The sequence below is a fragment of the Carcharodon carcharias genome, chromosome 2, assembly GCF_017639515.1.
Source record: "Carcharodon carcharias isolate sCarCar2 chromosome 2, sCarCar2.pri, whole genome shotgun sequence".
Lineage (NCBI taxonomy): Eukaryota > Metazoa > Chordata > Chondrichthyes > Lamniformes > Lamnidae > Carcharodon > Carcharodon carcharias.
The window spans coordinates 87415534-87427929 of NC_054468.1; the positions used below are offsets into that span (position 1 = coordinate 87415534).

At 44.1% G+C, this 12396-nt stretch overlaps 2 protein-coding genes across 18 annotated transcripts in view; one reads left to right on the plus strand and one right to left on the minus strand.

Annotated features, from left to right (window-relative positions):
* The window catches only part of kif1aa (kinesin family member 1Aa), a 290591-nt gene that overhangs the window by 213680 nt on the left and 64515 nt on the right, over positions 1 to 12396 (minus strand). The gene's annotated exons all lie outside the window — the stretch shown is intronic.
* On the plus strand, positions 322 to 7488 carry LOC121270052 (probable S-adenosylmethionine-dependent methyltransferase CRG1). The gene is made up of 4 exons (XM_041175382.1): positions 322 to 858; positions 4202 to 4417; positions 5642 to 5848; positions 6733 to 7488. Exons 1-4 carry the CDS (start codon positions 571 to 573, stop codon positions 6922 to 6924), a joined length of 903 nt encoding a protein of 300 aa, XP_041031316.1. The 5' UTR covers positions 322 to 570; the 3' UTR covers positions 6925 to 7488.

Consider the following 12396-nt stretch of genomic DNA (forward strand, 5'->3'; position numbering starts at 1 on the left):
CGTAGAAGGGAAAGCTGATCTGTCTGTGTTATGACAATTAGGTACACTTCTTTAGTGGTGGCATCTAACAAACCCAGAGGAGAGGATTATATAAACACAGCATTGATCTACTACAACCAGAATACAAAGTGAAAGGATTAAGACTGTCCTGAAGATGGAGGCAGAACTTGAGAAAAAGAATCCAGTGAGTGGCAATGATTCAAGCTGCAAATTTTCCCCTGATGCTGACTCCTCCCCCTCTTGCTTGCAACTTCAGCTCGGCACTGCGTTTTTTGCCCAATTGGAGCACAGCACTTTGAGGACAAAGGTCATGCCAGACCAGTAAGCAGGGAAAACTTTAGCCAGTTGCAGCATTGAGAACTGGCACTTCACCCGTGCAGGTTGAAGGATTCATGGAAAGGCCTAGGGTGCTGTGAATTGAAAGCCTTCTGCTGAAAAAAACACTGTTTCAGCCTAAATTCCAGTGACCTTGTGTTACGGAGACTGAGTGCTTTCATTAACATTCCTCCTTTCATATCTGTTGCTCCTCCAGTTCCCATCTGCTGCCGTGCGGCCCTGGTTTGCCTCACAATGCCTGTGATCCATGCTTTGAGGGGCGGGAAGCCCATGCTGGTCGGGTCTGCAGTCCTGCTTGCCAGCGGCTACACCTTCTACCATTTCTGGAGACGCCTTATGGCTTCAAGAGGAAAGAGAGAGTCAAAGGAGAACGTGTATGAAACACAGAAAGCTCTGAATGAGTACCTTCTCTTCCACTTCGGCTCACCTCAGGAACTGTCGTTGTACATCACCGACCCAGTCGCTCTCCAGAATTTTCCACAGAGATGTGTTCAGGAATGCATAAAATACTTTGCTCAACAGGTAACAGACACAGCTCATGCTGAACCTCCATTTAAATCCTCTTGCAAATAATTATTATAAAGAATTGCAAGGGCGTGGTCGAAATCAGAAGAGGTAGAAAAAGGAAAGTATGGCACTTTGAGGGACAGTGGGTCAGACACTGGCCTTTCACTCTCTGGGACTGGGTGGGACAGTGGGTCAGACACTGGCCTTTCACTCTCTGGGACTGGGTGGGTCAGTGGGTCAGACACTGTCCTTTCACACTCTGGGACTGGGTGGGTCAATGGGTCAGACACTGGCCTTTCACACTCTGGGACTGGGTGGGTCAATGGGTCAGACACTGGCCTTTCACACTCTGGGACTGGGTGGGTCAATGGGTCAGACACTGGCCTTTCACACTCTGGGACTGGGTGGGTCAATGGGTCAGACACTGGCCTTTCACACTCTGGGACTGGGTGGGTCAATGGGTCAGACACTGGCCTTTCACACTCTGGGACTGGGTGGGACAGTGGGTCAGACACTGTCCTTTCACACTCTGGGACTGGGTGGGTCAATGGGTCAGACACTGGCCTTTCACACTCTGGGACTGGGTGGGTCAATGGGTCAGACACTGGCCTTTCACACTCTGGGACTGGGTGGGACAGTGGGTCAGACACTGTCCTTTCACAATCTGGTATGGGTGGTGGGTCAGTGGGTCAGACTGTGATTCAAATTTGAAATCCCAGGGTGGGATTCAAATTCATGGGCCAGGATTTTATGGCCCCGCTGCAGCGTGTCTCCGCCTGGTGGATGCAGCGAGCCATTTCAGTCTCCATTCAGTTTGGCATGACCGTAATATCCTGCCAGGTGGAGGGGTTGTAAAACCCTGGCCATGTATTCTGGATTACTAGTCCACAAAGACTGGGATATTTAATTGCAGCACGGATACAAAAAGTGAATATTTTTCTGAGTAGGGTTAAGGCACACAAGGTAGAGGAAACTTTGTTCAAGAACTACCTGAGTCATATCTAACTTAGGCCTGTTGATGTTTATATTGCTGAGAAAACTGGCAAAAGCGTTTCACTCCCCAGCACTCACATTAATTGGCATTACATTGGAAATATTGATTTGTTAAAAATGCATGAGAGGAAAGACAAGGAATTGAAATTTACTTTCAATGGAAAGCTGCTGAATGTTATGTACACTTGGGAAGTGATCTAGGGACTTAATCATGTTAAACCTTGAAAGTGGGAGCAGCAAATTAAAGACATGAAAAGGGCCAGCAACATTTTGGGCAAGATATTTCAGATCGGGAGTGTCCCAGCCAGCCACATGAAGAGTCGGCGGGGAACATATCCCTGCTGATACTGGCTGCCCCTAAGACATTTAACATTTGGCAGGGGCATTAATTGACTAAGGACAAGATTTCCACCCCGATCTGGGGAGGAAGTCCCACCTAAGGGAGCTGCAGTCGAATAGTCGGTGGGTCTGTAGTCCCAACAGCGCCAGGTTCGAGCTGTGGCTATTGCTGGGGCTATAGCCAGCACCCCAACAAGAGGAGCTCACGGAGGCTGTAGGTAAATTTGGGACATTGGGGTTAGCTTGGGGTTTGATTGCTCTATCAAAGAGCTGGCACAGGTCCAATGGGCTGCATGGCCAACTTGTGTGTTATAAACTTCTACGTTGCCATGTTATTTGTATGATCCATGGCATGTATGTGATAGCATGTTTACACACATGATGCAGTGTGATGGATGGCACAGTGCAATGGGTGGCAGCTGCATAGCACTATAGTGCACTGGGAAGAGAAGAATTATTTTTATAAAAACAAAAAAACTGCGGATGCTGGAAATCCAAAACAAAAACAGAATTACCTGGAAAAACTCAGCAGGTCTGGCAGCATCGGCGGAGAAGAAAAGAGTTGACGTTTCGAGTCCTCATGACTCTTCGACAGAACTTGCGTTCGAGTCCAAGAAAGAGTTGAAATATAAGCTGGTTTAAGGTGTGTGTGTGGGGGGCGGAGAGATAGAGAGACAAAGAGGTGGGGGGGGGGGGGTGTGGTTGTAGGGACAAACAAGCAGTGATAGAAGCAGATCATCAAAAGATGTCAACGACAATAGTACAATAGAACACATAGGTGTTAAAATTAAAGTTGGTGATATTATCTAAACGAATGTGCTAATTAAGAATGGATGGTAGGGCACTCAAGGTATAGCTCTAGTGGGGTTTTTTTTTATATATAATGGAAATAGGTGGGAAAAGGAAAATCTTTATAATTTATTGGAAAAAAAAAGGGAAGGGGGAAACAGAAAGGGGGTGGGGATGGGGGAGGGAGCTTACGATATTAGTCAAGTGTCGAATATAAGTGGACTTATTTTCTGTCGCTGCTAAACCCTTGGATCTTCAAATGATTGTGTCGCCGGCGCAAAGTATATATTTGGACTGAAGGTGTAACCTTGCTAGATCAAATAACACTTTACACTGCAAAACATTAACCCACCTTTTCTCAGTGTGTCCTGCTGTGTGTTTCATTGTCATTAACACTGTCAATACACTTGCAGCAATGGATCACAACTGTTAACCTCCAGCCAGCTGAGTGCAGATCATGTCCCTAGAAGAAATCTTACGCCATCAGGAAATGAATCTAAAATAGATCGAATAGTAACTGATAGCATGGAGTGATTGGCAGAAATCTGATCTCTGGGGGTTAGCAGCCAGTTAGAAATTGCTTAATCTCCTCCATATATTGTAAACCCTCCTGATTCTCTCCCTCAGTCTCTTCCATTGATTAGTCATGGATTATGCATGTTCTGCCTGCTGCTGCTTGAGGTTCTTGCTCCAAAGCCTTGGCTCAGTGATAGTATGCCTGCTTCTTGATCAGAAGTTCCTGGGATACAAGTCCCATATCACAGATACTTGAGCATGTAATCGAGGCTGACACTCCAGTGCAGTACGAAAGGAGAGTCAAAGGTGCTCTCTTTGGATGGGATTCTAAACCAAGATCCTGTCTGTCCTCTTGGGGTGGACATAAACGATCCCATTTCAAAGAAGTGTAAGGAAGTTCTCCCCCAAGTGTCTTGGCTAATATTTATCCCTCAATCAACTTCACTAAAACAGATTATCTGGTCATTATTCCACAGCTGTTTGTGGGAGCTTGCTGCGTACAAAATTGGCTGCTGTTACAAGAGAATCTACACTTCGAAAGTACTTCACTGGGGTGTTTGGACATTCTGATGTTGTGAAAGGTGCTATGTAAATGAAAGTCTGTCTTTACAAAAATGACCACGCCATTCATAACCCATCTCTATGACCCACTGTAAGATGGTGTAAAGAGTAAAGATTCTTCTTTCTTTCATTTGTAACCTTGTCTATTCACTTTTGGTAGAGTGGAGTTCCCTGTAGAGCCCTGGACATCGGCTGTGCTGTGGGGAGAGCCTCGTTTGAACTGGCAAGGGTATTTCAGGAGGTGGTGGGCATTGACTTCAGCCTCTCATTTGTGAGTGCTTGCAACCAACTGAAAGAAAAAGGCCAGCTCCCTTACTGTGTCTGGACTGAAGGAGATCTGGGCACCCAGCACACTGCTGTGGTACCCAAGGACATTGTAAGTACTCAGCCAAGTTTTACGAATTTCCCCAGCCCTGCCATTCTACACTTAGCCATTAATTTTCTTGTTCTTAGTTTTCTTTGTTTCTACCCCCATTTTCTACTCCGCTTTCCCGTTATTCCTTTACGATTACATTTCTATTTTTATCATGCTGCTCTCTCTCTGTCTCTCTCTCTCTTTCCAATCTGCCCCTTTGCCAATTTGCCATTCTGGATTACCCCCATTCACTTTTGTTGTGTGTCCAATTCCCAATTTTTTCCTTGTTGGATTGGCGAGGGCCATCAGGTGGTCAACAATCTCTCTCAAAGCTCCATGGCAGGATCAGACCTGTGGCAATTTTACTTTCCTTGCTGCCTGGAACCCACGTTGACTCCATTTGGTGCCAATGTCTGACAGTCAAGGCCAAGGTCAGTAACTTGGCTGCTGGAGGAACTCACCAGTGCCAGATGAGGCCAAGATTCAAATCCAGATCTCCCAGACTATGATGCTGCATATGAATGAATGGGCTGGGTCAACACATTTCAAGGTCATGGGAAAAAAAATACTAACAATAAAATGTGGGAGACGGCCAAACTTTGCATTCAATGAAACCAATGTTCACACCAGAAACCTGCAAAAGGTCCAAAAAGGTTTGCACAAAACTTGGTTTACATGCCAAACATGTCCTGCTGCATCTCCAGAACTTTATCATTTCAGATTAGCAATTTGTTTCCTTATTCTCACAGCTAAGATTTGAGGTGTATTTCAGTTTATAGATGTCATTGGGGCAAAATCTGCTTGTAGAATAATGTCTGTGAGTGAAGTGAGTAATAGGATCCTAGTTCATTAGTACAAAAAGTGGAGATCAGAGCTGTCAATTAAACACTGCAGATAGCAAGAAACAGTGAGCTAAGAACACACTCTCTCATCTGTAGGACTTGATTTGAATCCAGCTCAGACGGGGAGAAAACTTTACCCTTGTACTTCACTCAGAGCTCTGGCTGCATGATGAGACAGTGTAGAGACAGCTTCATCGTGTTGTTGTCCCTGGTCTCTGTGGGGGGATGGGGTGCGTGGTTAGGCAGTGGGGGATGTAATGGAGAGGGAATTTTCTTTGATGTACTCCATGCTGATACTAATGATCCGAAACAAATTCCATTCCAAGCAGTGATGTCACTGATCTTCAACACAAAGGCACAACACTCCAGCCTGGTCACCTTGTATTTTTACTTCCTTTTGTAGAATCGGAGTCGGTGCTTCTTCAGGCAGGGTGATGCCTGCAATCTGCCTGTAGACCTGGGATCCTTTGGCTGTGTCCTGGCAGGGAACCTGATCTGCCGCCTCCCTGACCCCTTTGCATTCTTCCACAGACTCCCAGAGCTGGTAGCCCCCAGTGGAATTCTTGTCATTACATCACCATACGCCTGGCTTGAGGAATTCACACCCAAGGTAAAATTATCAGCTTCCAGTTTGAAACCTTCAGGTCACAGGGTTTCCTATGGACACAGAGTAATTCTGTATGATCAGCTGTCTTGGAAAGTGTCAGAACTATACTTATTTAACTGGTTGCCTTAATTAAACAGAACATCTACTCACACTGTAATGAAATATTGAATGGTTCCTCCTTTTCCCTGTCCTTAACAGATGTGTTGGAGGCCATCAAGCCACATGTAAGATACAGCTCGAGTTAGATCGAGGGTGTACAATGGTAATGTCACTAATAGCAACTGAGAGAGTTAGATCAAAGCTATATTTATAATGTCATTATAATTAGTTCCCCATTTAAACATTGCAGCTTGAGCCATCTGTTCCTGTTGGCTCACAGAAAGGGTAAGCAGTTTTTGGCCTCATTAAGCCGGGCACTTACCTGGCCAGAGAGCGAAACAGAAGCAGCGATATAAACTAGCTGTACCCTCGGTATGCTGTTACAGTGCTTACTTTAAAGTATCAGCTCCCTATACAGCACCATTGTGTAAACTATCAGAGGGATCATTCTTCACTCCAGAGAGCTGTGGAGGCTGAGTCATTGAAGATAATCAAGACAAAGATAACCAGATTCTTGAAGTCAAGGGTTATGGGGAACAGGCTGGAACGTGGAGTTGAGGCCAAGATCAGATCAGCCATGATTTTATTGTATGGCGGTGAGGGATTGAGGAGCCTTATAACTTATTCCTGCTCCTATTTCTTATATTTGTAACATGCCAGGAACCACCCCAAATGTGAACATGTGACTATTACACAACAGGAGCAGGTGGAAATAATAGTCTGACTGGCTGATTAACTCTAGATCTTTGGCCGTTCTCAGTTCATTTTTCTTTTTTCTCTTCACACAGTCACTGTGGTTGGGTGGGTACAAGGATGACTCCGGCAAGGAGGTGCTAGGCTTTGAAACGATGAAGCAAATCTTCTCTCCACACTTTGAGCTTCTTGCCGAGAAGAATGAGCCCATCCTGATCCGGGAGACAGCACGCAAGCACCAGTGGACCATGGTTCATGTGACCATTTGGAGAAGGGGGACCTTCTAGAATTCAGCAGCCATTTTGCTCACGGCGGTGAAACACTCAAAAACAAACTACTTTGTGCATCCTAAGTTAAAGAAGCAAAAATTGGCATAAAAGTGACATTAGTAAAGACTTAAGTCCAATGTTAACCAGGAAATATCAACAGGAGAGTCCTGGGTATCCCCTCAACCAATAGTTAGCAAATGATAACACAGTCCCTCACTCAGTGTCCAACTTTCCTCTTCGTCCACTTGGCAGCAATTCCTCTCACTAATGTCCACTAACATTATGAGGGAACCTGCAGGTGCCCCTTAATGATACCCTGAAGTATTGCAGGATATCTGGGGCAATACCATCTCTTTACTTGAACAGACTTAGCTTCCTCCCTGAAAAGAATACTGTGTACTTAGAGCAGATTGTGTGCCATCGATGTTTCAGAGTTTAATTTTGCTGTACTTTGAATGACAGCACTGTGTTCTAGAATCTGTTACTACCCCCACTAATGTAATTCTTGCATTCTAGGAACTGCTTTTAGTGACATGGTATATACAAATAAGGATAGAATCAATAAAGATTTCACTCAGCCTTTCTCCCTCGTCTTTCTGTAAGTGTTGGATAGAGAATGAAGACTATACAATTTAAGATTCAGCATCAATAAAGTTGTCCGATGCTAGAATGTGGAATCACTTAATCAGTTACATGATGTTGGGTTGACATCGACAACAATTTGGACTTATACAGTGTCTTTTATGTTGTAAAACACCCCAAGGTGTTTCAGAGGAATGTTAAAATTTGACACTGATAGGGTGATTTTAGGACAGGTGACCAAAAAGTTGACCGGAGATAGATTTTAAGGAATATTTGACCGGAAGAGAGAGAGAGGGAGGTGGAGTGGTTTAGTGAGGAAACTCCAGAGTTTAGAGCTAAGGCAGCTGAAGGCACAGCTGCCAATTCTGGAACAATTAAAATGAGGGCTATTCAAGAGGCCAGAATTAGAGGAGCAGAGCGATCTTGGAAAAACCAGATGGTAAGTGGAGGCGAATAGCAGCTTTCAACTAACAAATTCTATTCCTACAGTTTAAAGAATGTCACTTGATTGCAATAAAAAAATGTATGACTTGTTATTCATAATGCATACAACTACTTCTCCAGTCATAATCTGTTCAGCAGAAGTCAAAGCAACAGAATTGACTCACACCAGTTTTCAGCATAGAATGCGTGGCAGGATATGAACACGGCTCTTAAAGGGTTGGCGAAAGGCCCGAGCCAAGCTTGGCATCGGGTCCCATTTGAATTGAGCAGGTGAGGCTGCTGATAGCAGTAGGGGATCCCAATGTACTTCCCTGCTCGGAGCCTTAGGAATTCCAGCCATCTCCAGCCTCAAGGCAGGTCTTTGGGGTGGGCTGAAGAAGGAAGTGAAGTTTCGCGAGGGTGGGGAGGTAGTGGTCAAACCTATGGCAGCGGTAGCCCAGCGGTATTTTTGTGGAGATGGGAGAATCATTTCTATTCATCCTAGCTCCACAAACTTGGAAGTATTAAAATGTTCACGACTTTTTAGAGCTGCCTGTTTCTCTCACTATGTTTATTCCAATATTTTTCACTCCTCCCTAATTAGAACATCTGTATTGTGACCTCATTTTTGAAAACAAATGCAAAGAATTCATTAAGAACCATACCCACATCTTCCGCCTCCACACACAGGTTATCTTTTTGGTCTTTAATTGGCCCTACTCTTTCTTTAGTTATCCTCTTGCTCTTTATGTATTTATAAAACATATTTCGGTTTTCCTTGATTTTACTGAGTAATATTTTTTCATAACCACTCTTTGCTTTCCCAATTTCCTTTTTAATTTTGCCCCTGCACTTTCTATCCTCCCTCTGAGCTTGCTGCACTATTGATTTTCTGTAGTATCATCAATGACCTTCCATCCATCATAAGGTCAGGAGTGGGGATGTTCGCTGATGATTGCACAATGTTCAGCACCATTCGCAATGCCTCAGATACTAAAGCGGTCCATGTCCACATGCAGCAAGGCCTGGGCAATATTCAGACTTGGGCTGATAAATGACAAGTAACATTCGTGCCACACAAGTGTCAGGCAATGACCATCTCCAACAAGAGAGAATCTAACAATCTCCCTTTGACATTCAATGGCATTACCATCACTGAATCCCCCACTATCAACATTCTGGGGGTTACCACCAACCAGAAACTTAACTGGGCCAACCATATAAATACTGTGTTTGCAAGGCCAGGTGAGGGGTTGGGAATTCTGTGGTGAGTAACTCACCTCCTGACATCCTAAAGCCTGTTCACCATCTATAAGGCACAAGTCCGGTGTGTGGTGGAATACCCTCCACTTACCTGGATGAGTGAAGCTTCAACAACACCCAAGGAACTTGATGCCATCCAAGACAAAGCAGCTCACATATTTGGCACTCTATCCCCATCTTAAACGTCCACTCCTACCACCAGGGCACAGTGGCAACAGTGTGCACCATTTACAAGGATGCACTGCAGCAACTCAGCAAGGCTCCTTCCACAGCACCTTCCAAACCTGCGAACTCTGCCACCTAGAAGAACAAGGGCAGCAGGTGCATGGGAACATCACCAACCGCAAGTTCCCCTCCAAGTCACACACCACTCTGGCTTGATGAGGATTCATTTACTCTAGGAGTGACTTGAAGATAGCCAGCATTTAGTTTTTCTTGAAGCTATTTGTTTAGAACTATTTACACTCAAGGCCTCATGGTAAGTGCATTATTCTCTGTTCTGTGTCTTGTTCTCTTTGAGCCTCTTGGTCGTCTGACCCTGATGTCATGCTTACATCATTAACATCATTGTCTAATTAACATAAACATTAACTCTTTATACTGACTTGGAAATGTCACCATTCATTCACGGTCACTGGGTCAAAATTCTGGAACTACCCCCCTAACAGCACTGTGGATGTTCCTGCACCATATGGGCTGTGGTTCATGAAGGTAGCTCAACACCACCTTTCTCAAGGGAAATTAGGGAGGGGAATAATGCTGGCCTTAGCCAGTGACAACCACTTCTCATATACAAATGAAAAAAAAACAAGGGTGCATACTGAGAATTATTTCAATTAGAAAGGTTGGGGAGAGCCAGTGATCACGCTTATAAATTATGCCAGGGTAGAATTAGTTAGCTGTTGGATGGTTCCTTTCCCAGAGATTGGTAAATCTTTGGAATAAATTACCAGCTAATCCACTGAGTGCTGATTCCCTGTACATTTTCAAAAGAGATCTGTTCTTAGCTGAGGCAGAGATCATTTTGTATAAAAGTTAGATACCAAGTAACAAACAGTGAATTAATGCTCAAAGTTGTAATTCACAAAAATCTACTCTATTAATTGCAGCTAAATCTGTTCTTTTTTTAACCAAAGACACTTGCCATGAAATAATTGGATTTCAGAATTCAGATCACACACTGAGTGTCTGAGCTGACACTGGCTCTGTTGCTCCACTTTGTTTTTATCAGTGTGTGGTAATGATTTACTCGTTGCCTGGTTGCCATTGTATGATGCTATTCCTTATCCAGTAGGAGCCAGCTAACACAGACAGAAAGAACATTGTATTTCCCTCTGGCATTTACAGCTTTTTATTAGCAACGACTTGCAAATGGTAATTTTCTTGGTTCAGATGCTTGTTATACGTCACATCTTCGAAATAATAGACAATTGCTCAACTCACAACAGGGTACTTACACAGTTCTGGCACAGTGCCAGGACCTTTCTTTGTACCATGAACCTCCTGGTGTTCTTTGATGATGTGACAGGCATGTAGGCATCAACAGGATTCTGCTCTAAGTTCAATTTCCACTCCAATGGGCTTTTGTGTCAAGGTTTGTGAAAGGGGCTGATTATGAGGTAAAGCTGTTGAAGTGAAAAGTTCCCCTCTGTATGGAAAAGGTTTATTCCGTTTGAACCTGAGATATCGAGACCAAAAACAAAGGGCCATACTGCAGGACAGCAGGTGACAGGTGAAGGCTGTAGTGAAAATATCAGGTACATAGTGCTAGATGTGAGGTGAAAGGGCTACGTCCATTGTGCAGGTATATTTTAGGATAAACAGATTAATTATTTAGTAGACTTCTTTGTCTGCAATTAAAATGGATGATGGAACTTCCACTCATGAAAAAAACAAGGGTGCATGCTGAGAAATTATTTCAATTAGAAAGGTTGGGGAGAGCCAGTGATCATGCATTTATTTAGTGCTTTACTGCATCTCTCAGACTCTAAGGGGAGGATCTTCCCCTCGTCGGGTGGGCAGGCAGGTCCAGGAGTGGCCGTATAACAGTCTGCCACCCAGGATCGGGCCCCGACCGTGACCTCACGCTGGCTGACCAATCAAAAGCCAGCCAGCGTGAAACGTGCGCTGATAACCTCAGCGCTGCCGGAGTGGGGGCAGGAGGAGCGCGAGCGCTGAAGTGTGTGCATTCGCAGAGGAGCGCTCAGTGAAAGCTCCCTGAAGGCACGGAGCTGCCTCAAGGAGCTGAAGATTTTTAACCAGAAAAATAAAGAATTCAAAAATAAGGTCATCATGTCCCGCGTGTGACTCTCACATGAAAAGGGACAAGTGAAAAATGAATTTTAAAAATTTTAATTTTTTTTATTTGCTCTCCGAAACCTCGTCCTACCCGTTGATGAGGTTTTGTTAACAATGCAAAGGCCACCTGGCCTATTCGCCTACCCGCCAACCGAATGGTTGGATGGGCAGTGAAAAATTCAACTTAATTAATTGATTAAGGGCCTTAATAGGCTTCTTAATTGTCAGCGGGCATGCTGCCACCTCTTGCACGCACCCGCCAAGTGAAATATTTCAAGAGTGCGCGATGACGTGGGACACTTGCCCAACATCATCACACACTATTTCACTCCCGTTCGGGTCAGTTCTGCTCTAAGTGTTTAATTACTTAGAAGTACAGCACAGTAACTAATGCGGTCTCAGAAGGTTGCACACTAAAGTAATCCAATAAAACAACAACAACAAAAAAAAAACAGTTTGTGATAAGCTGTGGGAGTTGAGAGAAATAAAACATGCAGCATGGGCCAAGAATTTCCTGGGAGCTCCATCCATCACTGGAACTTGGTAGGAAGTGCAAAATAGGAGTGGCTCCAAGGAAATTCAAGGCTGTACAGTATAAGTGGGAAAACTGCTGAATGAATGACCACAGGGGCCAGGGTTTGAATGCCCCAGTGTTTTATTAGGTCTGTGTGTTGACATGTTGAGTTAAACATCTGTCAATGCTATCCAAGTACAATCATTAACCCATTTATTTTAAACAATTGCATTACAATTGAACAAAGAAGGGATTAATGCAAAAACATTAATGAGCATGCTACAAAGAACATGTTTAGAGTTGGTTCTTGTCGCTTCTTATCTGCAAAAATGGCCTAAGTATAGAACCCATTTTCACCCTTGTTAAATTTACAGATAAACTCAATAAATAGGAACAGAGGGTGCAGGTAA

What these genes read in the sequence shown, in the direction of transcription:
- LOC121270052 (XM_041175382.1), top strand. Translation starts at nt 571, where the DNA reads ATGCCTGTGATCCATGCTTTGAGGGGCGGGAAGCCCATGCTGGTCGGG. An exon ending in CTGTGGTACCCAAGGACATT is followed by an intron (nt 4,418 to 5,641) that starts GTAAGTACTCAG and finishes TTCCTTTTGTAG; the next exon opens with AATCGGAGTCGGTGCTTCTT. An exon ending in TTGAGGAATTCACACCCAAG is followed by an intron (nt 5,849 to 6,732) that starts GTAAAATTATCA and finishes CTCTTCACACAG; the next exon opens with TCACTGTGGTTGGGTGGGTA.